This window comes from Rutidosis leptorrhynchoides, chromosome 7 (genome assembly GCF_046630445.1).
Source record: "Rutidosis leptorrhynchoides isolate AG116_Rl617_1_P2 chromosome 7, CSIRO_AGI_Rlap_v1, whole genome shotgun sequence".
In the NCBI taxonomy this organism is placed as follows: domain Eukaryota; kingdom Viridiplantae; phylum Streptophyta; class Magnoliopsida; order Asterales; family Asteraceae; genus Rutidosis; species Rutidosis leptorrhynchoides.
Genome location: NC_092339.1, coordinates 312,902,839 through 312,926,587, shown reverse-complemented (window position 1 = coordinate 312,926,587; position 23,749 = coordinate 312,902,839). Strand labels below are relative to the sequence as shown.

Sequence of the window (23,749 nt, the reverse complement as noted above, 5' to 3'; positions counted from 1 at the left end):
TATTTGACTCATCTTCTTGAATGGTAATGGTTCTAGGTTTAGTTCCTGCATTTTCTTTTGGTTTGCTGTTGTTTAGGGCATCTTTAAAGTTTCGATCATCACATAAGGCGTTTACTTGAGGGTTTGAATTTGCAGTATTGGGGGTGTTTTTGGGGTCGGATGTAGGATTTTTCATTCTATATGGTTGTGTGTTTTTGTTTATGGGAATTTTTGAGTGGGTTTGGTTATGATTTGCAGGTGGGTGCATATTATCAGGTTGTTTCATAGAGGTAGCAGGCTTTGAAGTCTGAGTAGCAGGTATTTGGATTTTTCTATAGAAGGCTTCGTAGGCTCTCAGCCAATTTCCTTTAACATAAATGGTATTGATTGAAATGTTCCGTTCTTATTGATTAAAAACGTTCCATATTAATTGATTTCGTTGCGAGGTTTTGACCTCTATGTGAGACGTTTTTCAAAGACTGCATTCATTTTTAAAACAAACCATAACCTTTATTTCATAAATAAAGGTTTAAAAAGCTTTAAGTAGATTATCAAATAATGATAATCTAAAATATCCTGTTTACACACGACCATTACATAATGGTTTACAATACAAATATGTTATATCGAAATCAGTTGCTTGAATGCAGTTTTTACACAATATCATACAAACATGGACTCCAAATCTTGTCCTTATTTTAGTATGCAACAGCGGAAGCTCTTAGTATTCACCTAAGAATAAACATGCTTTAAACGTCAACAAAAATATTGGTGAGTTATAGGTTTAACCTATATATATCAAATCGTAACAATAGACCACAAGATTTCATATTTCAATACACATCCCATACATAGAGATAAAAATCATTCATATGGTGAACACCTGGTAATCGACATTAACAAGATGCATATATAAGAATATCCCCATCATTCCGGGACACCCTTCGGATATGATATAAATTTCAAAGTACTAAAGCATCCGGTACTTTGGATGGGGTTTGTTAGGCCCAATAGATCTATCTTTAGGATTCGCGTCAATTAGGGTGTCTGTTCCCTAATTCTTAGATTACCAGACTTAATAAAAAGGGGCATATTCGATTTCGATAATTCAACCATAGAATGTAGTTTCACGTACTTGTATCTATTTTGTAAATCATTTATAAAACCTGCATGTATTCTCATCCCAAAAATATTATATTTTAAAAGTGGGACTATAACTCACTTTCACAGATTTTTACTTCGTCGGGAAGTAAGACTTGGCCACTGGTTGATTCACGAACCTATAACAATATATACATATATATCAAAGTATGTTCAAAATATATTTACAACACTTTTAATATATTTTGATGTTTTAAGTTTATTAAGTCAGCTGTCCTCGTTAGTAACCTACAACTAGTTGCCCACAGTTAGATGTACAGAAATAAATCGATAAATATTATCTTGAATCAATCCACGACCCAGTGTATACGTATCTCAGTATTGATCACAACTCAAACTATATATATTTTGGAATCAACCTCAACCCTGTATAGCTAACTCCAACATTCACATATAGAGTGTCTATGTTTGTTCCGAAATATATATAGATGTGTCGACATGATAGGTCGAAACATTGTATACGTGTCTATGGTATCTCAAGATTACATAATATACAATACAAGTTGATTAAGTTATGGTTGGAATAGATTTGTTACCAATTTTCACGTAGCTAAAATGAGAAAAATTATCCAATCTTGTTTTACCCATAACTTCTTCATTTTAAATCCGTTTTGAGTGAATCAAATTGCTATGGTTTCATATTGAACTCTATTTTATGAATCTAAACAGAAAAAGTATAGGTTTATAGTCGGAAAAATAAGTTACAAGTCGTTTTTGTAAAGGTAGTCATTTCAATCGAAAGAACGACGTCTAGATGCCCATTTTAGAAAACATACTTCCACTTTGAGTTTAACCATAATTTTTGGATATAGTTTCATGTTCATAATAAAAATCATTTTCCCATAATAACAACTTTTAAATCAAAGTTTATCATAGTTTTTAATTAACTAACCCAAAACAGCCCGCGGTGTTACTACGACGGTGTAAATCCGGTTTTACGGTGTTTTTCGTGTTTCCAGGTTTTAAATCATTAAGTTAGCATATCATATAGATATAGAACATGTGTTTATTTGATTTTAAAAGTCACGTTAGAAGGATTAACTTTTATTTGCGAACAAGTTTAGAATTAACTAAACTATGTTCTAGTGATTACAAGTTTAAACCTTCGAATAAGATAGCCTTATATGTATGAATCGAATGATGTTATGAACATCATTACTACCTCAAGTTCCTTGGATAAACCTACTGGAAATGAGAAAAATAGATCTAGCTTCAAAGGATCCTTGGATGGCTTGAAAGTTCTTGAAGCAGAATCATGACACGAAAACAATTTCAAGTAAGATTTCCACTCGAAATAAGATTTTTATAGTTATAGAAATTGAATTAAAGTTTGAATATGATTATTACCTTGTATTAGAAAGATAACCTACTGTAAGTAACAAAGGTTTCTTGATCTTGGATGATTACTTGGAATAGATTTAGAAAACTTGGAAGTAAACTTGCAATCTTGGAAGTATTCTTAATTTTATGAAACTAGAACTTTTGGAATTTATGAAGAACACTTAGAACTTGAAGATAGAACTTGAGAGAGATCAATTAGATGAAGAAAATTGAAGAATGAAAGTGTTTGTAGGTGTTTTTGGTTGTTGGTGTATGGATTAGATATAAAGGATATGTAATTTTGTTTTCATGTAAATAAGTCATGAATGATTACTCATATTTTTGTAATTTTATGAGATATTTCATGCTAGTTGCCAAATGATGGTTCCCACATGTGTTAGGTGACTCACATGGGCTGCTAAGAGCTGATCATTGGAGTGTATATACCAATAGTACATACATCTAAAAGCTGTGTATTGTACGAGTACGAATACGGGTGCATACGAGTAGAATTGTTGATAAAACTGAACGGGGATGTAATTGTAAGTATTTTTGTTAAGTAGAAGTATTTTGATAAGTGTCTTGAAGTCTTTCAAAAGTATATGAATACATATTAAAACACTACATGTATATACATTTTAACTGAGTCGTTAAGTCATCGTTAGTCGTTACATGTAAATGTTGTTTTGAAACCTTTAGGTTAACGATCTTGTTGAATGTTGTTAACCCATTGTTTATTATAAAAAATGAGATGTTAAATTTTTATATTATCATGATATTATGATATATAATATATCTTAGTATGATATATATACAGTTAAATGTCGTTACAACGATAATCGTTACATATATGTCTCGTTTCGAAATCATTAAGTTAGTAGTCTTATTTTTACATATGTATTTCATTGTTAATACACTTAATAATATATTTACTTATCATTTAACATAATTAACCAAGTGTATCAATATCTTAATATGATTCATATGTACCTAGTAAGACGTTGTTATAACGATAATCGTTATATATATCGTTTTCGAGTTTCTTAAATTAATAGTCTCATTTTTATGTATATAACTCATTGTTAAAATAACTAATGAGATACATACTTATAATAAAATCATATTAACTATATATATAACCATATATATGTCATCGTATAGTTTTTACAAGTTTTAACGTTCGTGAATCACCGGTCAACTTGGGTGGTCAATTGTCTATATGAAACCTATTTCAATTAATCAAGTCTTAACAAGTTTGATTGCTTAACATGTTGGAAACACTTAATCATGTAAATAACAATTTCATTTAATATATATATAAACATGGAAAAGTTCGGGTCACTACATTGATTCTACCTAGTAGGTATCTTAGATCTTTTATACCCTCCAATCGTACAAAACCAAAACTTTTGTCATTCTTTAAGTATTTGTTTCGAGGAATATAAATATCTTTAACTGAGCGATACCTTTTGAAGAATGTTCGGAGGCCTATTTCATTCCAATGATCTGGGTGATTAAAGAACATGATGGATGTTATGTTTGTGTTAACTTGGTGTTGTTGTCTAGCTAAAGGAAATTATTACGACGCACATGTAAGATCACTTTGTAACGCGCTTGTTCGGAGCAAAATTGTATCAACACTCCACCCAACACGTTGTCACGCGGCCTGTAGGTGGCCCAAATCAGTGGTGTGCTTAGTGGTGTCACAGAGAAGAGATCAAGCAAGTTAGGCACACGACACAACCTCATTCGCTCTATTCAAATTTTGACCGCTTAAAATAAATTAATAAATGTCAAACGGATATATTGGCAACAATCAAAAATTATAAATAAATATAATAAATAATAATAATTTTAATAACTTTCTCATCTATATATATAACACATTCTAATGCTTTTTTAATACAACTTCACTATCTTCTCTCAATTTTTATTACTCTCTACAAATTTATTAAACCCCACTAAAAAATGTAAGGGGCATGACCTTTATAAGTAACTAGTGAAATAACCCGTGAAATTACGGGTTTATTTAAACAAAATAGTTTAATGATATGTTTTAAGTATTAAGTGAACGTAAATGCTAAAGTCATTTAGTTTAATGACCCGTGGAATCACAGAGTCCGACTCAGAAACTCGTCAGCTAAACATTTCATCAAACACCTAAAATGCATATTAAATAATTCACATCCAATCATAAGAGATAATATTAGTTATCATTTTATTTTAAAAGTGTAAATTAAAATATAAATTTAGAATTGGTTTTCCTTCTGCCTAACTTTTATACCTTCTCGTACTCAATTCAAAATAATTAATTAAATAATTCAAAATTATTTAATTATAATAATTAAAATAATTATTAATAAGATTTAATAATAATAATTAATTAATAAGATTTAATTTTAATACAAAATTATTTAGATTAATGACATCACTCAACATGCTTAGATTTTTTTTTTTTTTTTTTTTTTTTGATTTTTTTTATCAAAAGAATTAGCCTAATAATGACATCATCATTATAGGATTTTAATAGAAACTATAGATATATAGATAGATGATAATGATAAGCGATAATAAAATACAATAATAATTCGGCTGTTCCAAACTAAAATAAAATACAGTACTATCTATTTTGACGTCCTGGGCATGAGCAGCATAGAGAAATGAACCCTTGCTATGTTATTAACCAACTAGTACTTCATCAGAGAAGATGAACACAGTGACTTTATGTGAGGCTGAATTTGTTTGAGAGAATACAACTGGTACATAAATGTGGATGAACCCTCTGCTATTTACTGATTAGCTAATTGCAAATCCCTCTTTTAGTGGCAGTGTAAAGTACTTGTGCTAAGATGGTTGTCACTTAACATTGATGATTACAGATAACTTTTGCTTATGTAATTTCCATATTTACTTTAATATTAGGAAGTTGTTAACACTCTGTATCACAATCATAAGTTACAGATAACTTTTGCTTATTGTTCAAATTTTGCAGATTGGCAACTGAAAGGATGAAATGTATAGACCTTTCGTTTTTAAACCAATTAACAAGAATAGTTGCTAGTTTCAAACAAGGATGATATAAGATAACAATAGAACCAAAGCAAATAACAATTTTCATTTTCAAAAAGAGCTTCAATTAAGTTTCCATGGAAACCAAGATCAAACAGACTTCAAGATTCATGTTTCATTCTCCTACACAAAAAGTGAATCAAAACGATTCACATAAACTCTGAAAATCAACAAGAAATACACGGTAACAAACTACAAAGATCACATCTTTTTTACTGCTCATCCCATTCATCGTTCTTGTAAGATACCAAAGTGTCAACCTTGTGTATCTGCATCACCAAAACATAAAGATCTTATCATGCCATTTACAGCAGATGACAATCAAAAACTCTATATATTCAAATTCAAAAATGAACATTGACAAACGTTATAGGCAAATGGAAACTCAATGTGTTACCTTGGTATCGAAAGAATGCAGTTTCACCATTTGGGGATTTGCAATCAATTTAGGGTCACTTTCCGTCCAAGTAAACGGCACCTCAACATCATTATCAGTATATGCCAACACATCAAAGATACCTGAATTTCAACATAACACATATATAAAACTGATACTAATCAAATTTAAAACGAAAACCTTGATTCTTACATGGTTCATCTAAGCAAGGCAAGTATGTTATGCTGGAAGCAATCTGTCTCATAATAGCTTGAATCTCCCTCATGATTTCTTTATCACTCTTCTCTCTCGAAACCCTAAAAATTAACAATCAACGAACACATTAATCGACGATCAAATAACGAATCCATAGACAAATAAAGGTCAAAAAACAACTTACCCCTTTTCAACAACTTCTTTATCAGTCTCAATACTAAAATTCCACCTTTCAAGCACTTCATTATTAGCCTTACTCATAATCACAAGCACAATCCTTTGTAACTTTCCAGCTTCCAACCATTCTTTATATACAAAACCGAATCACATAAGCAAAATACAACACCAAAATGCAATTAACATTCGTGACTCGATTTTATTAACATATACAATTTAACGTTTACCCGAAAGCTGCGTGTTCAAATTTGCAATGAAAGTTTTAACACCTTCATCTTGAGAGAGCAACAATGGAAGTCCATATTTCTTCACCCGTCCAAAACTTTCTTCCGGATAAACTCCTCGATTGTACAGAATACTACAGATCAACAAATATCGATTAACCCTAATAAAGTTTGCATTTTTAAGTCAAACCCACAAAAGTTAACACCTAAAAAAACAATAAATCGATACAGTTCTTACTTGTTTGCTGCATAACCTGAAAAGGGTAACATCAAAAAACAAATCTTTAGTACTAATTAATTCAGAAAGACTTATGATTTCAATTTTCAAAATGGAACGGAATGGAAGTAGCAAAGGAACAATTGATAATTATACCGAAAAATTCGCTGACGATGGCGGTGGAACCACGGAGAGTGATGATGTCTTTGCTGGCGGTTTTGGAAGCCATATCTGAAGTGGAAAATTTTGTGATGTTTCTTTGGGGAATTTGGTCGAACAGGTTGTGTGCTTTGTTAGAAATGGAATAAGGCTAGGGTTTATATATGAAATGAATCGATAAAATGGGGGAGCAACGGCTACTTTTTCGTGAATTAACTCTAACCACTAACATTGCCTTTCAAAAAAAAAAAAAAAAAAAAAAAAAAAAAAAAAAAAAAAGCAACGGCTACTTTTTGTATTGGCTATTGGGCGACTATTGTAAACGGTCTACTACTCCACTTTGGTTACAGATGAAAAATACAAAAATTAAAATTGGTGTGGGTTCAACGGTGCAATAAGTGGGTCCCAGGGTCCAATTATCTAGATCCCCAGTTTTGCATTTTGACTGGTGATGGTTTTTGAAGGGTATTTTTAATGTGACGTGGAGTTGGAATGGTAGGTCAAATTTGGAGGTTATTTTTAAAAAAGTTTTGAGTTTTTCTAATGGTAGCATTCAGGGCTATCCTTGGTATAACTTCCAACTAAATTTTAGTAACTGCTCCTATATTCAATTGTTTAATTTATTTGCAAAATTTTTGACATAAAACTGCAACCCACGTTCATATATATCATAAAAAGTCAATGCATTTATCTTCCATTATTTTAGCAGAAAACATTAAATACACTTAATTATACGATGTACACAACTAAATTAATTAGTAAATTAGAGATGTATTACTTGAAAAGGAGGGAGTATTACTACTTTCATTTCATTGAAGCCAGACTTTACTGCATACACATCTAAATGGATAAAGTAAGGCTACTTTTTGATTTTAAACTCGAAGACACAATTTATGTTCCTTATATTTTTCACTTGAAAAGACCAACAATAATTCAATAAGAATACAACATAATTACATAAACAGATACTCCCTACTAATTGTTAAAACAACAGGAAGACATACAATAATTAGAAAATTAAATAGACACTCAAAAACCTAATCAAAATAGTTCATATACCATCACCTTTTACATTTGAAGATGATGGTTGATACTTCATCGTAAACACGGGATTTAATCCTTCACCACAGGTCGTGTAACTTTTCATATTTTCTGACTTTTTAGACGAAATACGACCATCATTAACTATATCTTCCTTGTAGGGGCACGTGGGTTTTGTATGTCCAATTTGCTTGCAAATAGAACATCTATTACGACTCTTGCTCGCCAATTCCTTCCCACTCTTCATACGACGGTTGTTCTTTGGACGACCTTTTGTTGTTGATCTTGGAGGGCATAAAATTTCTTTTCCTCTATCCAAACCCTTATCTGATTGAACAGATGACTGATCTAGCGACGGCATCGATGTATCTTGTACCACATTATCATTTTGCAATGAATCTAAACACCAATGTCGAGGCAAGTATATATGTGGGAGAATAAAACAATCCTTATGGATTAGTGCCCGTAATATATGTCGACAAAGTATTCCCCAAAACTCAAAGTTCTTGCAACTACACAAAGCGGTATATCCATCCCAATAAACACTATGACGTTTATGATTCCCTTCTTCATAATATCTTATAAGAAACTCGTTTCCATCAAAAAGATCGATAAGATACTGACTTGCTCTTTCAAACTCTTCTTGAAACTCTCTAAAAGCAAATGGTGTAAAAACTTCGTATACTTGTTTTTCTAATGGGGATTTTGTTTTTAAAGAAGTAGGTCTAAGTGTAGCTAACATATGGTCATGTATTTGTGTGTTTCTCATTTCTTCCACAACAAGATCCACCTACGAAGACAATTTTAAGAAAATATTCGAGATTGAGAAAGTCAGAGATAGACAAAAATGCAGAAGCATAGCTATAATGTGGATGTATACTAAATTACCATAACAACAAACATTTTGTAAGCTACGTATGATGTATTTCCCCTGGTACATCACTATTTAGTTTGGGTTTAATAGTCCAAATAAGAGTCAAGTGATAGTTGAGATACAAATTTAGAAGTGCTTAAGTAATACCTGTTTTACAAATTCTCTCAAGCTTGTATGGGATGAAACAAATCTTTTAATGAAAGCATTTATGCTCTCTGACCTTTGCGTAGATTTCATTCCTCCAAAAAAATAGCTTCGAAGATAAGCCGGTACCCAAGACTTTCGTAATTCGTACAAACCTTGCACATGCTTATTATTCTCCAAATTATACTTTTTAACTATTAGAAACCAATTGTGCTCAAACTCTTCGACCGAATTCATCCTATAGAGGATATAAAAATCATGACACCAATTTTGATATTCGGTACGAAGAAGTGCAGTAAACAAACAACTGAATTTAGAAGTGATATGCCATATGCAATAGCTATGTTTTGTATTTGGCATTTCAATCGCAATTGCTTCAGACATCCACTTATCTTGATCCGTGATGATTGTTTTTGATGGCTTTTTCATTGTAGTTACAAAAGTCTGCATATATAATATAAGTTAGTAAGAAAACATAACGTATAAATTACATATGTATGTTAAAGATATACCTTCATTAACCACCTAAATGTATTTGTGGTCTCGTTCCGAAGAAGTGCACTTCCGAACAATACGGTAAGTGGACAAGGCATGTCATAGGCATTAACTTTGTAAGTGGTATCAAATACAACTACATCACCATACTTTTCATACCATTCATAACTTTGTGGATGACACCAAAACAAGTTTTCTAACCTCTTTTCTGCATCTAGCGTGTAAACATACTGAAAATTCTTATCTTGTAGTTTTGAATTTTCCATGTACTCAATTAGGTCCACTGCATCACTAGCTCCATGCAATCTACTCACTTTAGCAAATAAGTTATGAACATCTTTTTCAAGGAAAGAAAGATCTCCATGTTTTACTTGTTTTTGAAGCTCCATGACTCGAATTATTTGTCGAACTTTAAGTCCAGCTTCTTTGTATAACAATATCTGTTGTTCATCCTCGGGAGTGATAATACGGTTGACGGGAAGAAAACGCATTGCTTCCGGAGATAATAATTCATGATTATGTTCCTTCACGAATTTTGTAATATGCCATTCTTCGGGAAATATATCATAGCTTCTTTTAAAAGTAAGGCGCATATGAGCATTACATCCACATCTAATTGACTCTCTTTTTCTATGATGCTTTGATTTTAACTGTTTTTTCCCTCCACGATGACAGTAAATATCACGTCGTACTGTCCTATTTTTTCTTCTGTCAGATCTATCTTTACGCACAACAAAACTGTTTTGCTTGGCATAACTTTCATACATAACAAATGCTTCTTGAAATGTAGAAAAGGTTTGCCCAACGAAAGGTTCGTTAATTTGTGATTGGCCAATGGATAATTCAACATCTTCATCGATAGGAGGAAGGTTTAAATCTAACATAGTATACCTGTGTTAAATATCATTAAGTGGATGCCAACAACTCATAACCCAAAAACTACCATTACAAAAATAAAGCAAGCCGTATCATACAGTAATTGAAAAGGAATAAAAGTTAAAAATAAAAAATGAAATGGATGAATGTAATGTATCAATCCATATGTAATTGCGAACAGTAATATACATATCCATATTAAAAAGTTAAAACTCATAATATACATTCCGTTTACATTAACATATATTAATCCATATGATACTATGCAAATCGAACTTTATTGAACTCAATTACCTCTTGAAAGTGAATGAAGAATGAAGTTGGTCTTGATTTTTAACTTATATACTTTGAGTTATCTGCAAATTGTGAATGAAAAAGTACAGACACGTTTTCTCCTTTTTGCTTTTAATAAAGGAAAAATGGGGGGAAATCCAATTGTTAAAAGCACTTTGACTAGAAACGGTTACCAAATACGTGTGTGATTTTATTATGATTTTCTATTTTCTACAGTATTTATTTATTGGTAGTTGGAAGTTAACCTTAAGGATAGCCCTAAGGGCTACAATTAGAAAAACTCAAAAGTTTTAAATAACATCTTAGAATCGTAAAATACCATTGCGAGTTGGGTGAAAATAAAATAAAATAGTAATAGAATATTGATGAGTTAAATATGATCGGGTGTCAAAATTATTATTTGTTCCTCACACTCTAACCAACACCCTAATTTCATAAAAAAAAAATTGTTGAACAACGAAATTAGAGTTGCTGACGGAGAATCACGAAAGGAGTTCCCACCACCTAATCATATCTTTTCGACGTATCAAATATGTTCTACCGAAACAATTGTCATATGACAGGCGCTGCATGTGGTCACCAATGGAAAGCACCCCCGAACCATATGGTAGACTCAGACGTCGATGCCTCTAGAGGGCTTCAAAGTCAACTGTAAAGCAAATTACATTATGAAATCACCATCTGAGACTCGAAATCGAGAACTCACGAACACACAAAAAAACGGTAACCACCTAAATAATTTCATCAATTTGACGCCCTATTAGATGAGCCCTCGTGAGGTGTCAAACATTTCTGCCTCTAAGGTGGCACATTTTGATGATACAAACGCACCTGAAAGGCGTCAGTTTTGACGAAATTTCGTGCGTCATGCAAAGTGTGACGGGCAAACCACAAAATTTGCACACAATCATGTTTCGACAACTCACTTTTATATTATTATTTTATTTGTTTTTCACTCGACTCTTAACTATATTTTGTCACATCACTCAGAATCTTCTCAAAACGTTTTAAAGACCCTTGAAATTCTAAATTAATTATAAATTTGATTTGATTGATTACACGTCATTGTCACAAATTTAAAAAACAAAATTAAATCAATCATTGATTTAAAATTTCATTTAAAACTTGTCACATTTCAAGCTCGTATTCAATATTTTCATCATCAAAATCACTACTAATAATAACATCTCACAAAACTAACTTAACGACGTAATAGCGTATTTACTATTATTATAATGAAACCTAGCCCCTTTATTCATAAATCTTGCCCACAAGTTTTTGATGAAGGTTTTAACTAAGCTGAAAAGAAATGCAAGTCTTAAACTTTCTTTCCTATCGCCTTCTTCTCCCTCACCAATCTCTCTAATATGAGAGTATTTTTAAGGCTAAGAAAAATGAAAATGAGTTAGAAAATTTTGGTTCTAGATGATGAAAAATCGTGTGTACTTTTAATTCAGATTAACGCAGCCATAGGCGGAACATAGAAGGGACCAAGGAGGGCCTTGGCCTCCCTAAATATTTGAACAATGATGTAAATATTTTGTATTTGATGAGTAGTTACAGATTATTGATTGTTATATTTCTGTATTGGCCCTCTCAAATTTCCAACTTATATTGCCTATACTCCCTGTATTGTCAGGTCTATTAGCACTTTTCAAAATTTCAAGTTAGAAAGTTTCATTAGTTCTATATATCTTATCTTATATCGTATCCTATATCTTATATATGTGTGTATATATCATATATATATATATATATATATATATATATATATATATATATATATATATATATATATATATATATATATATACTTTGCAAATGCAACGATTTGCTGTGAGATAGGTATACACACATAGTGATTTTCATGTCGCATGTAAATGCATTTTGAGTCTTCATTACCCGGCCCTCCTACAAAAGTTATCCAAGTTCCGCCACTGAACGCAGTGGATAGTTAAAATAATAATCAATTATTATTTTATAAACCATTTACAAAATTAAATATTCATATATTTAAATTTAATAAAACATGCACATGATTAACGATCCCAAAGATCCAGTTACACCACTAATACTTGTCAAAATATGTAATTCACAAAGTCAGTAAACGATATACCTTTCTTGAAGAAACTGATGAACGGAGAGAAACCTTTCTTGAAGAAACTAATTGAAGGAGAGAAACCTACGATCAAAAGTATGACCGTCTCTAAGGGTAGTCCACACTACACTTCAAACGACGCCAATGGATGCTAGTCCAAACCCAAGTACCGTAAATTAATATAATCAAATTATATTAATCAACAATAAATGATACTCCTCGTATATGGTTTTTGAAAACCGAAACAAGAAAGGATTTTGATTAATTTATTTTTCGACGTTCACATGAAAAATATATGAATGTGATTCATTTTCATCTCATTAGTAAACAAAACACATGTATATTATATACATGTTAACAATCCACGTAAAAACAAAAAACTTAGTGGTTTTCTTTTTCTTTTGTAACTCACAGACCAAGGAATATGAGCTGTATGCTTTTGTTTCTTATTTGCATTATTTCAAACACCCGTGAACCTTTACATATATTATATTCATAAATTCGTATTTCTCAAATACTTTAGGGGTATGTTATGTAACTTATGATTAATAATTTCTATCATATCGCTTTCATGTGAATAGTAAATTAATTAATTTCATTTCATTTACTATTCATATGAATAGTAAATGAATTAATTTCGATTTACTATTTTGTTACTTGAGTAATATATATACATCATATATATATTTTATTTGACGTCTTGGTGTATATATGTGTGTGACCCCGAACACTCAAAAGAAGTTGGCCATATAGTTATATGTTGTACCTTGCACATTAATCCTACAGACTCCCACTTGTGCATGGCACAACACTAAGTAACTATACAAACAATGGTAAGCGTCTAGCAACACGTCATTGTCCCCAAATTCATGTGAGGGTAGTTTCTCGAAACAGTTTATGGTAAGTTTTAAATGTCATTCGTCCTTTTGTTTCAGATACTTTAGTTAAACTTGAGATATGGATCATCGGTCATTCTCATTTGTTTAACAATTTTGTTTCTCGATCTTAGAACTAAATTAAATCACCAAATTAATTAAGTATCATCTTAATTACATCTGGGTGCAGCCACACAAATATCTTATTCATTCATCGAGGAGCTCAAAAAGTATCTAACTCCAAACATTTTAGAGCAACAAATCCTATATTGCATACACGTGTCTATCACGAGCTTTACATTATACCCAATAATAGCCTTTATAACAGCCTTATTCAGGACATCGTTTAACCATATCAAAGTACAATGCTACACTCATCAAGACAGGCGTGCATCTCAAGTCTAAGGACACAAAGACATAATCACTAAAAGATTCACTACTGACTACGATCCATGTAGTGACATATCATGGTTGGGTCATTTCAATATTCATCATCAATGAATACATATGAATTTTGGTCTCAACAAGTTAACTATTCATCATTAATGAATATAACCAAAATTTCACAGTAATCTTAATTCATGTTATTCCCATAACATAACTGATTATGGAGATTTTGAATAATCAACAATTATTCATGGATTAAACATGCTAATATAGAACACAGTGATATAAATGAAAATGACCATATCAAGTATGTCAATTCATTAATATAAAACTGCTTAATGTTCCAAAAATATCCAAATATTAAATTACAAATGAAAAGATCAGTAGCATAACGAAGTCCAATACTACTAGCATGATCATCATGCTTGTTGTGCATCATGGGCTTCGTGAACGGGTCAGCCACATTATCATTTGTATGAACCTTTAAGAATACTAATATCATTCCTCTTAATGACTTAATGAATGTAGTCAAACTTTTGAAGAATGTGCCCGATACTTTTATGTACATGTGATTCTTTCAAAAGTATATTAACATTCGAACTATCACAGTACATATTATAGAAGATTAAATGTTGTGTACTACTCTGAGTATAACAACAAACTTCCTTATCCAGACAGCTTTCTGAGCAGCTTCTCAGTTAACAATGTATTCTGCTTTTGTTGTAGATTGTTCAATAGTGCTCTGCCTAGAGCTCTTCCAATCAACTGTCTTGCCCATCATGACAAAAAAAAACAACGTGACTGGATCGAGAATCATCTTGATCAGTTTGGAAACTAGAATCAGTATAAAACTTAATACTTAACTCTTCTTCCAAACCACCTTAAACCAAGAACATATCATTAGTACTCTGCAAATACTAAAGAATATTCTTAACAACAATCCAATGTACTTCACCTAGATTATGTTAACAACGACTCGTCAAACTCAAAACTAACGAAACCTCGAGTATAGTACATATCATGGCATACAAAATGGATCATATAGCCGAAGCATATGTGATACATTTTGTAACGACCCAGATTTTTTCGACTACTTGATTATACTATTTACACGATTTAATAATTCCGACTTGATAAGCAATGAATTTTAATAAGTCTTGAACCTCCGGAAAGAGTTTTACACAAGCTTTTAGTCACCCTTTTATTCTTACAATTCACGAACGTCATAACTTGTATTAATTATATATATGTGTGTGTGTGTGTGTGTGTGTATATATATATATATATATATATATATATATATATATATATAACTTGAAAATATGATAATTAAATATCTCATTAAGTATATTAACAAAGTATTATATATATATTTTTATACTACTAATTTAAAGAGTATTTGAACAATATATATGTTACTATTTAAACGACGTAATTAACTTATGTTAAAATGTATTTACATATAATGTATTACGTGTATAAATACATCCTTACAAGTATTAAATACACTTTATAATATACCAATACATATAAAGGATACCTATACTCGTATTTTCGTTCAATTTCCTCAAGAATTCTACTCGCATTCATACGGCATTTTTACCAGTATTATACACAGCTTCTAGAAGTATTTACTATTAGTATATACCAATAGAAATCTGCAATTATTTGTGTAATATGTCATCCATGACCTAATCAATTTAATATGTCATCCATGACTTAATACATTTTAACTTATCTTAGATATTTTCACTAAAAACCAAATTTTCAAGCCTATAAATAAGCACCATTTCTAACTCATTTTTACACATTCATTTTCCAAATTTTACTTCCAATTTTTACACACACTTGCAAGAACTCTCTCAAGTTTTGTTCTACTACTTCTTTCCAGCAACTTTACATTCTAAACTTGAGGTAAAAACTCTACTTCAACTCTTGTTCAATTCATAAATTTATAGCTATATATATATATATATATATATATATATATATATATATATATATATATATATATATATATATATATATATATATATATATATATATATATATATATATATATATATAAACTAGAACATAGTTGAGTTGATTCTAAACTTGTTTGAAGAACTAATCTAATCTTTCTAACTTAACTCTAATAACACTTATTTATATGTATTATGATGTTATATTAAGTTAATATAAGAACTTATAACTTTTACATATGAAGAACACCTTGAAACTTAACATATATCGTTTAATCTCCATTCGGTAAAAAGCGGGCTGTTTTGGGTTAGGAATTAAAAACCTATCTTAGACTTTGAGTTCGAGGCTAAGACTTTGAAAATATGTTAATATATATAAATAAGACTTCCAGTATTTTTTTCATGATTTTAGACAAAGTGGAAGTATTTTATCAAAAATCATATATTGGGTGGGTGCCGGGATTCTTCCAAATCTGTCCACCGGCACAAAAAGAGGGTAAAACTCTGAATATTAATACATGAGCTAAACTTTTCGAATTGTTTTTGAAAAATTAACTTCTTAAGGAATCCATAACAATTTGATTCACTTTAAACGGAATTGTAACGAATATTTGGCGAGCAAAACAAAATCTGCTAAAATTAACGTTTTATGGACGAAATTTATATTGTAAAAACTATATTAACCATATCCTTGCTAACTTTTCCTATATCCTATATATATTTGGACATGTTATCATTAGTATAACAAAATATTATAATCTTAGTTAATTCCGAGATTGTATATATATATATATATATATATATATATATATATATATATATATATATATATATATATAATCTTGGTACATTCCATGACAATAAGTATACAATACGTTTTGATAAATCCTAAGACAATACGTACACAATACGTCTTAGTTAATTCTAAGAAAATACGTATACAATACGTCTCTGGGTTGATGCAAAGACAATACGTATACAATACGTCGTGGGGGTAATTCTAAGATTATATATATATATATATATATATATATATATATATATATATATATATATATATATATGTATATATATATATATATATATATATATATATATACCGATTATTGGACTGTTGGACTTTTCGGACTATTTTGGACTACTAACAAAGGACTACTAACATAAAATGTTAAAAATTATTATATAAGTATTTAATGAACTTGCTTTATTTTATTCATATGTCGTATTATTATCTGAATAATTATTATTGTTATAGGTTCGTGAATCCAAGGACGACGGTCATATTTTTAATAAGTTGAAAACTTATTATTAATATACTTTTACTACCGTGAGTATATAGTCCCATTTTTAAACTCTAAAAATATTTTGGGATGAGAATACATGCATTTTATGTTTTACGCCATGGACACAAGTACTTAAAATATATTCTACGTTGAGTTGTACCACTTTGCATATCTTCCCTAATAGCTTGGTAACTAATATTTACATGTTGTAAGAACATGTAAGCGCGAATCCTATTGATAGATCTATCGGGTTTGACAACCCCAACCGGGGTAGTCGCTCTAGTATCGTAAACGGTTGCATAGTACTTCGTTTTTACTACACTTGGTACAGTGTAGGGAGATTTCATAATAAAGGGAATATGCTACATTAATGGTTAAGTATGGTTACCGAAGAGCTCAACAACTTATAGAATACTTTTATACACTTGCGAGTGTACATATATTTATAACTATGAAATCTTGTGGTCTATATTTATATCGATGCTAAACCTATATATCTCACCAACCTTTGTGTGGACTGTTTAAGCATGTTTATTCTCAGGTCCTTAAGAAAGTCTTCCGCTGTTGCATTATATGAGCAAGCTGTGCATGGAGTCTCATACTTTTATTTAAATAAAGTGTTGCATTCAATAAAATCTTTGTCATGTATTATATTCGACTGTTACGTCACATGTGTAGTATTTGGAAACCGATGTATTTTGGGGATTATTTCTTAAATAATTGCCCACTTGTTTAAAACATGTATTATGTATAATAATGATGTGCTTTTTATGAAACGAATGTAATATTTTCTAAAACGTATCATATAGAGGTCAAATAGCTCGCTATGGGACCAATGAGAACGTACTGCGTTTATAGTAATATGGACGGGTCATTTTAGTTGGTATCAGAGCGGTGGTCTTAGTGAACCAGGTCTTGCATTAGTGTGTCTAACTGATAGTTGTTAGGATGCATTAGTGAGTCTGGACTTCGGCCATGTCTACATGTCAAAAGTTTTGCTTATCATTTATTGTCGGAAATTACCTGTTTATCATCTTAAGTCTTGACATGTCTTACTGCAATTATTGCATAGATAGTGTATAGACAAAATTCATATCTTAGTATATCTACTAAATCATATCTTAGCGTATCTGTTACTGTAAACTTTGCCTGACATATTCCGTAAATTCCTTCGTAATCTATGAAATCTTTTGTTCTATATATATATAGATATTCTAATTATATATATAGATATTCTATGTAATAAGAATACCATCCGATAGCCGGAAATCATTTCATATCAAAAAGTCATTTATTCAATCGTACGAAATGGAACTCGCCACTAGTTCAAGTCCCTCGGATTCCGATATGGAGTTTCACTCGAGCTCCGAAACCAGTGTGACTGGAATGGATTAACCAATTAGTCATCATCTATTCTGGATGAATTAGGGATGGGTTAGCAGTCTACTTAATCATTGGAGACAAGAAGAAGGTGATCCCTTTCATCCACCACATTTCCCTCTTGGCGAAGAACCTGAAGCATTTACCGGTGAACCTGTCCGAAACACCATTTTCTCTCTCATTTCTAGAGTATCTCGCCACGATTATATACTATCTCACATTCTAGATCTTATTCATCCGCTCGTTTGAACCAACAATCATCCCGGTGTAATAGAAGAAGTCAACGAGCTTCGCACTCGGGTAGTGGCTTTGGAGAATATGATGCAAAGGTTACAAGCACCAGCAGCATCAACAGTACCACCATCAGCAACATCAACAGTACCATTACCACCATCAACAACAACATCCGCATCCCACACCTCAACGTCACAATCTGTACCTCGAGCATCAACGTCATACGCACCATAGATACCAAGGAGTACTAATAAAAATCAACGATGAAGTATTGATTCATAACTTCATTGGATAAAAATTCTGCGGCGATTATGTAATCTCTGAAGTCTTAGAGATTATCTATTTCAACCTTAACCATTAATCGGATGAGTGGACCGAAATGATAGAAGGAAGACTAGAAACCCTGACAAGAATGGCGCGTGGTTTACAAGCTAGACTTGTTATACAAGCACCACCGGTAGTACCACCAGCATCACCATTAGTATCACCAACACCGGCAAAACCTGTAGCACTATGATCTCCGCCAATTCCATAACCATCAACATCATCACAAATCAACAACGCGTATATTGTATCAACGAGTTATGAAGTATTAACTCATTTCCCCTGAAGAAATTATATGTATATTTTATATATATGAATTTTGAGATCAATATATATCTTTCCGTACTAAGCTATTATGTATGAATTAAATAAGGGTAGATACTACTCGGTTAAATTCATATTACTAATATGCTATGATGTACATCATTCCTTAACAACTTAACCATCGTTAACTACGAACTCTTTTTCAACTCCATGAATTCCGTTTTATAATAAACTAAGTGTATTATTCAATTACATGTTTGATTTTACACTTGGATATACTTGAACTTTCTAGAAAACATCATTTATATCTTACGAAGTTCGTAAGAATTCACAAACATCAACATCCGTCACCAAGGAATGTCAATAAGAATAAATAATAAAGTATTGATTACATTAGTGAAATACTCCGCGAAGATTATGTAATCTCTATTGTTTTAGAGATTATTCATTTCTAATTCCAGCCGAAAATCAAATGAGCTTAATTTAATATTAACTCATCAAATCTGTATTACATCTGAAGAAAATATACATATATTTTCATAAAGACTGTAATAAAAATTCTCATGTACCAAAATATTACTTGTGAAACTTTTAACGGGTAGGTAATACCCGAGATATATATAAATTCACAATTAATATATTACATTCTTCGAATCTGATTCAGCAATCATCAACTATACTCACTACTTTCACAACGATATACATTCTTTCATATAAATCAAAACAACCGTTCTCATCCAAATTCAATTTCATATTCTAATTTTGACAGATCAGAATCCAAGTCAAGACTCATCGGGAGACATCACTCTTAAATCTCTACATTTTTCAAAGCTATACTTTAACTTCAAAACTATGCTAAAACATCACTTCTATTCATTAAACCCATAAAACAATTTTTATGTTATTCAAAAATTCATTGCAATCTACATTCAAACCCTTCATGATTCTTGAAAACACCTCAATTAAGAAACAATCGAGATGATGATCCAACCATATGTTATCCACAATCATGCATCTGGAAAACTCCCGGAACCTAAGTAGAAGTTTAACACAAATCCGTGAGCCATTAGTGTTGCTGTTGCCAAAAATAACCTTGCAATTCCTTTTCAAAGTAGCCAGTTTTGTCACGGCTCCAGCAAGTCAACTTCGACTTTTCAGTCGGATTAGCCGTATTATAACCTCAATATATACGTTGCCCTTTCGCCATCGTTACCGGAGCACCTTTTATATTCCACTATATTATCAGCAGATGTACCAGCAACTTCGGCTTTAGTCTCTCTGAAAAATATCTATATTATTCATGAAACCCCATCATGTACTCACCTACATCCTCTAACAATAATTACCATACCAATTACCAGGAATCATCAATCATCAATCTCGAATCTCGCAGCGTTTTCACTTCAATTATATGTATACATATAATGTGTAACTCCTGGAAATTTTGATCTTCAATTCTGAATTTCTGAAAAGCACCCAGTCTACGAATCAATACCCTGAATTTTGAAAAAGCTGAATGAAGCAGCAGAAACTGTAGACAATCGTAACAGTCAAAAGTTTGATGATAAAGAATAGTGTGTTGGCAAAGCTCTGAAAAAGAGAAGGTTTGAAATTAGAAAACGGATTGAGCAAACCATGAAGGAGGCTGTGGACAAATCACAAAGACTAAATCTACCTTTAAATAATCCAAATGATTCAGTGTCTGCTGAAGTCTTTAGCGAATACCTTGCTCCTTACTCTCAACTCTTGCGAACAATATTCTTCATCATCCTCTGATCTTAGATATTCTAAGATATCATCATATCTTTCATTATAAATATCTTCGATGTTTCTGAAGATATCTTCATAACTATTGTTATCCAAAATCATTTACCTCTTCGCGCTATCTGTGTTACATCATAAAAGAAACTATTTTAGTTTCTAAATTCTGAAACCTTCGAGTTTAAAATATGAATGTTTTTGAAGTAGTGTTAAGAACTGAAGCATGAGTTAGTATAATATAATGACACTTGATCAACATGATTATATTACAGTAAGTCATTCTGAGTTTCTAAATAGAATGTGATGATTCACAGATCATAACGTCATCATGTGCCATGTTACACGACTCTTGCATTCTATTTAACCTCTAAAAAAATATCAAGAAAATATTTTCTTGATGATTCGGTCTTTTCGGATATTCTGGTAATTTGACAAATCAAATCGTGCTGCTATCTTTCCTTTCTACTTTGTATATTATGATAATTCGAAACTCCATACCTACGAATTCTGGACCATTACTTGCGAAAAGAAAACAAAAGCATGAAGCTCTGAAATAGAAAGGGGGTATAAATCGTAGCAAACAGAAAAGACCATTAACCGTATATATCAATGATTATGGAAAAACAGGAGCAGGGACTCCGAAAAATAAGGAAAGATATAAGGCCCAACGACAATACAAAAATTACAAACCGTGTATATCAATGTGTATTGCAACGAGAAGACACAGGAGAACTAAAAACATTATAAAACCAAGAGTATAGTAAAAGTGAATAGATTCTTCAGGCGGCAGATGAAAAAGAAGAATGACGGATATAAAAGTTAGGAGTATATCAAGGATTAGAACCGGATGGAGCATATTGATGAATGTTTTGGAAGTATGAATTAAGGAAGAAAGTATAGAAGATGAGAGAAGTGGAAATAAGGAAACGAAGGGGGTGTTAATTTATAGCGATATCTCAGACATAGCAAACGAGGTAGATTACGCACCTAATCGAAGAAAATTCTAATTTCCTTAATTACCGAAGAATCAAATCTTATTAAGATTACAAAGATTTTCTTTAATCTGGAAATCAACCGTGATGACGTCAAAAGTTAAGACGAATCTTTACTTTCCTCATTTCACAATTTTGGGATAGCTTCACTCATACACTTCACATAATCGAATTGTTTTATCCATATTACTCACTGATGATAAAACTCTAAATTTTCAACTCGTATTCGTCATGAAAACATACTTATTGTCAGCCATGACGATCTCGATCAAATTTCGGGATGAAATTTCTTTAACGAGTAGGTACTGTAACGACCCGGATTTTTCCGACTACTTGTGTAACGACCCGGCTTTTTCGACTTGCTTTTGTGCCTTGTGTTTTTGCGAAACTGCGTATTTGTGCGTACTGTGTTACTTTATACTCTGGAAACTTGATTTATGTGGTTTACTTCCATTTATATGTTAAAACGTGCCTTAAAGTACGTAGGATACATAACTTGATCATTGGAAGCCTTTATAACCGTTAGTGTTATTTGACGTTTCGAATAAACCACGAACTTGTGCGCACGTTTAACTTTTGTCATAATCGGAATATTATGACTGCGAAATATTAATTATTATTTTATAATAATAATTACCTGGGTTTTTGGATGCTTAATTACGCGTAGTAATTTAATTATGCACAATAGTTAGTCTTGTTGGACTTTCTACCTTGTTGGGCTCAAGCCCACCCTACTCTAGCTAGTGACCCAATTAATTAGCCCTTGTCCATGTCATCAATCCTTGTCAAATTCCTTACTTATAAATACTAGCCCTTGTCCATGTCATCAATCCTTGTCAAATTCCTTGCTTATAAATACTAGTCCTTGTCCATGTCATCAATCCTTGTCAAATTCCTTGCTTATAAATACTAGCCATTTACCTCTCATTCAAATCACTTGCTCATTTGGTTTTCACACACACTTGTTCTTTCTTTCTTCCCTTTCTAGTATTGCTTGTAAGTCTTCTTTTTCATCTTCTTTTCCTTTCATTTTCGTGGCCATCATCATCATATTATGGAGATCAAAGTTCCTTTTAGCTTTGATCTTGCTTATATCTTGTTGATTCAAGCATGAATCTTTCAAGAACATGGAAGATTCAAACTTTCTAGCTTTGAATCTTCACCAACTTTGTAGATTCGTCTTTCTTTTACTTTAATCTTGTTATTTTGTGATAAAGATTCAAACTTTTGTTTGTTATCTTCATATATCTTAAAGATCCAAGCTTTATGCTTCAAGATCTTCAAGAACACTAAAGGTTCAAGCTTTCTAGCTTTGTGACCTTATAAATTGTGTGAAAGGGATCCAAGCTCTCTAGCTTAGGGTTCCATCACCTCTTTTGACTTGGATCATGTTCATACTTGTTTGATTGATGTAAAGTTTGTAACTTTGTTTGTAAATAGGACTTGTAATTGTGTTAAGACTAAGGATATGATGTAACATTGGTTCATCATCCATCTAAGACTCTTAAATGAGTTGTGTTACCACTTGGTCTTAACATATTGTGTATTGATGGTAGAATCTTGGT

At 31.5% G+C, this 23,749-nt stretch overlaps 2 protein-coding genes across 2 annotated transcripts in view; both read right to left on the bottom strand.

Moving 5' to 3' along the window:
* The window catches only part of LOC139858160 (uncharacterized), a 232,098-nt gene that overhangs the window by 162,539 nt on the left and 45,810 nt on the right, over nt 1–23,749 (bottom strand). The gene's annotated exons all lie outside the window — the stretch shown is intronic.
* Nucleotides 5,597–7,098, bottom strand: LOC139858423 (mitotic spindle checkpoint protein MAD2). The gene is made up of 7 exons (XM_071847273.1): nt 6,896–7,098; nt 6,761–6,776; nt 6,526–6,656; nt 6,306–6,426; nt 6,119–6,222; nt 5,927–6,048; nt 5,597–5,798 (listed from the first exon to the last, which is right to left on the bottom strand). The coding sequence occupies exons 1-7, from the start codon at nt 6,966–6,968 to the stop codon at nt 5,742–5,744; spliced, it is 624 nt and encodes a 207-aa protein (XP_071703374.1). The 5' UTR covers nt 6,969–7,098; the 3' UTR covers nt 5,597–5,741.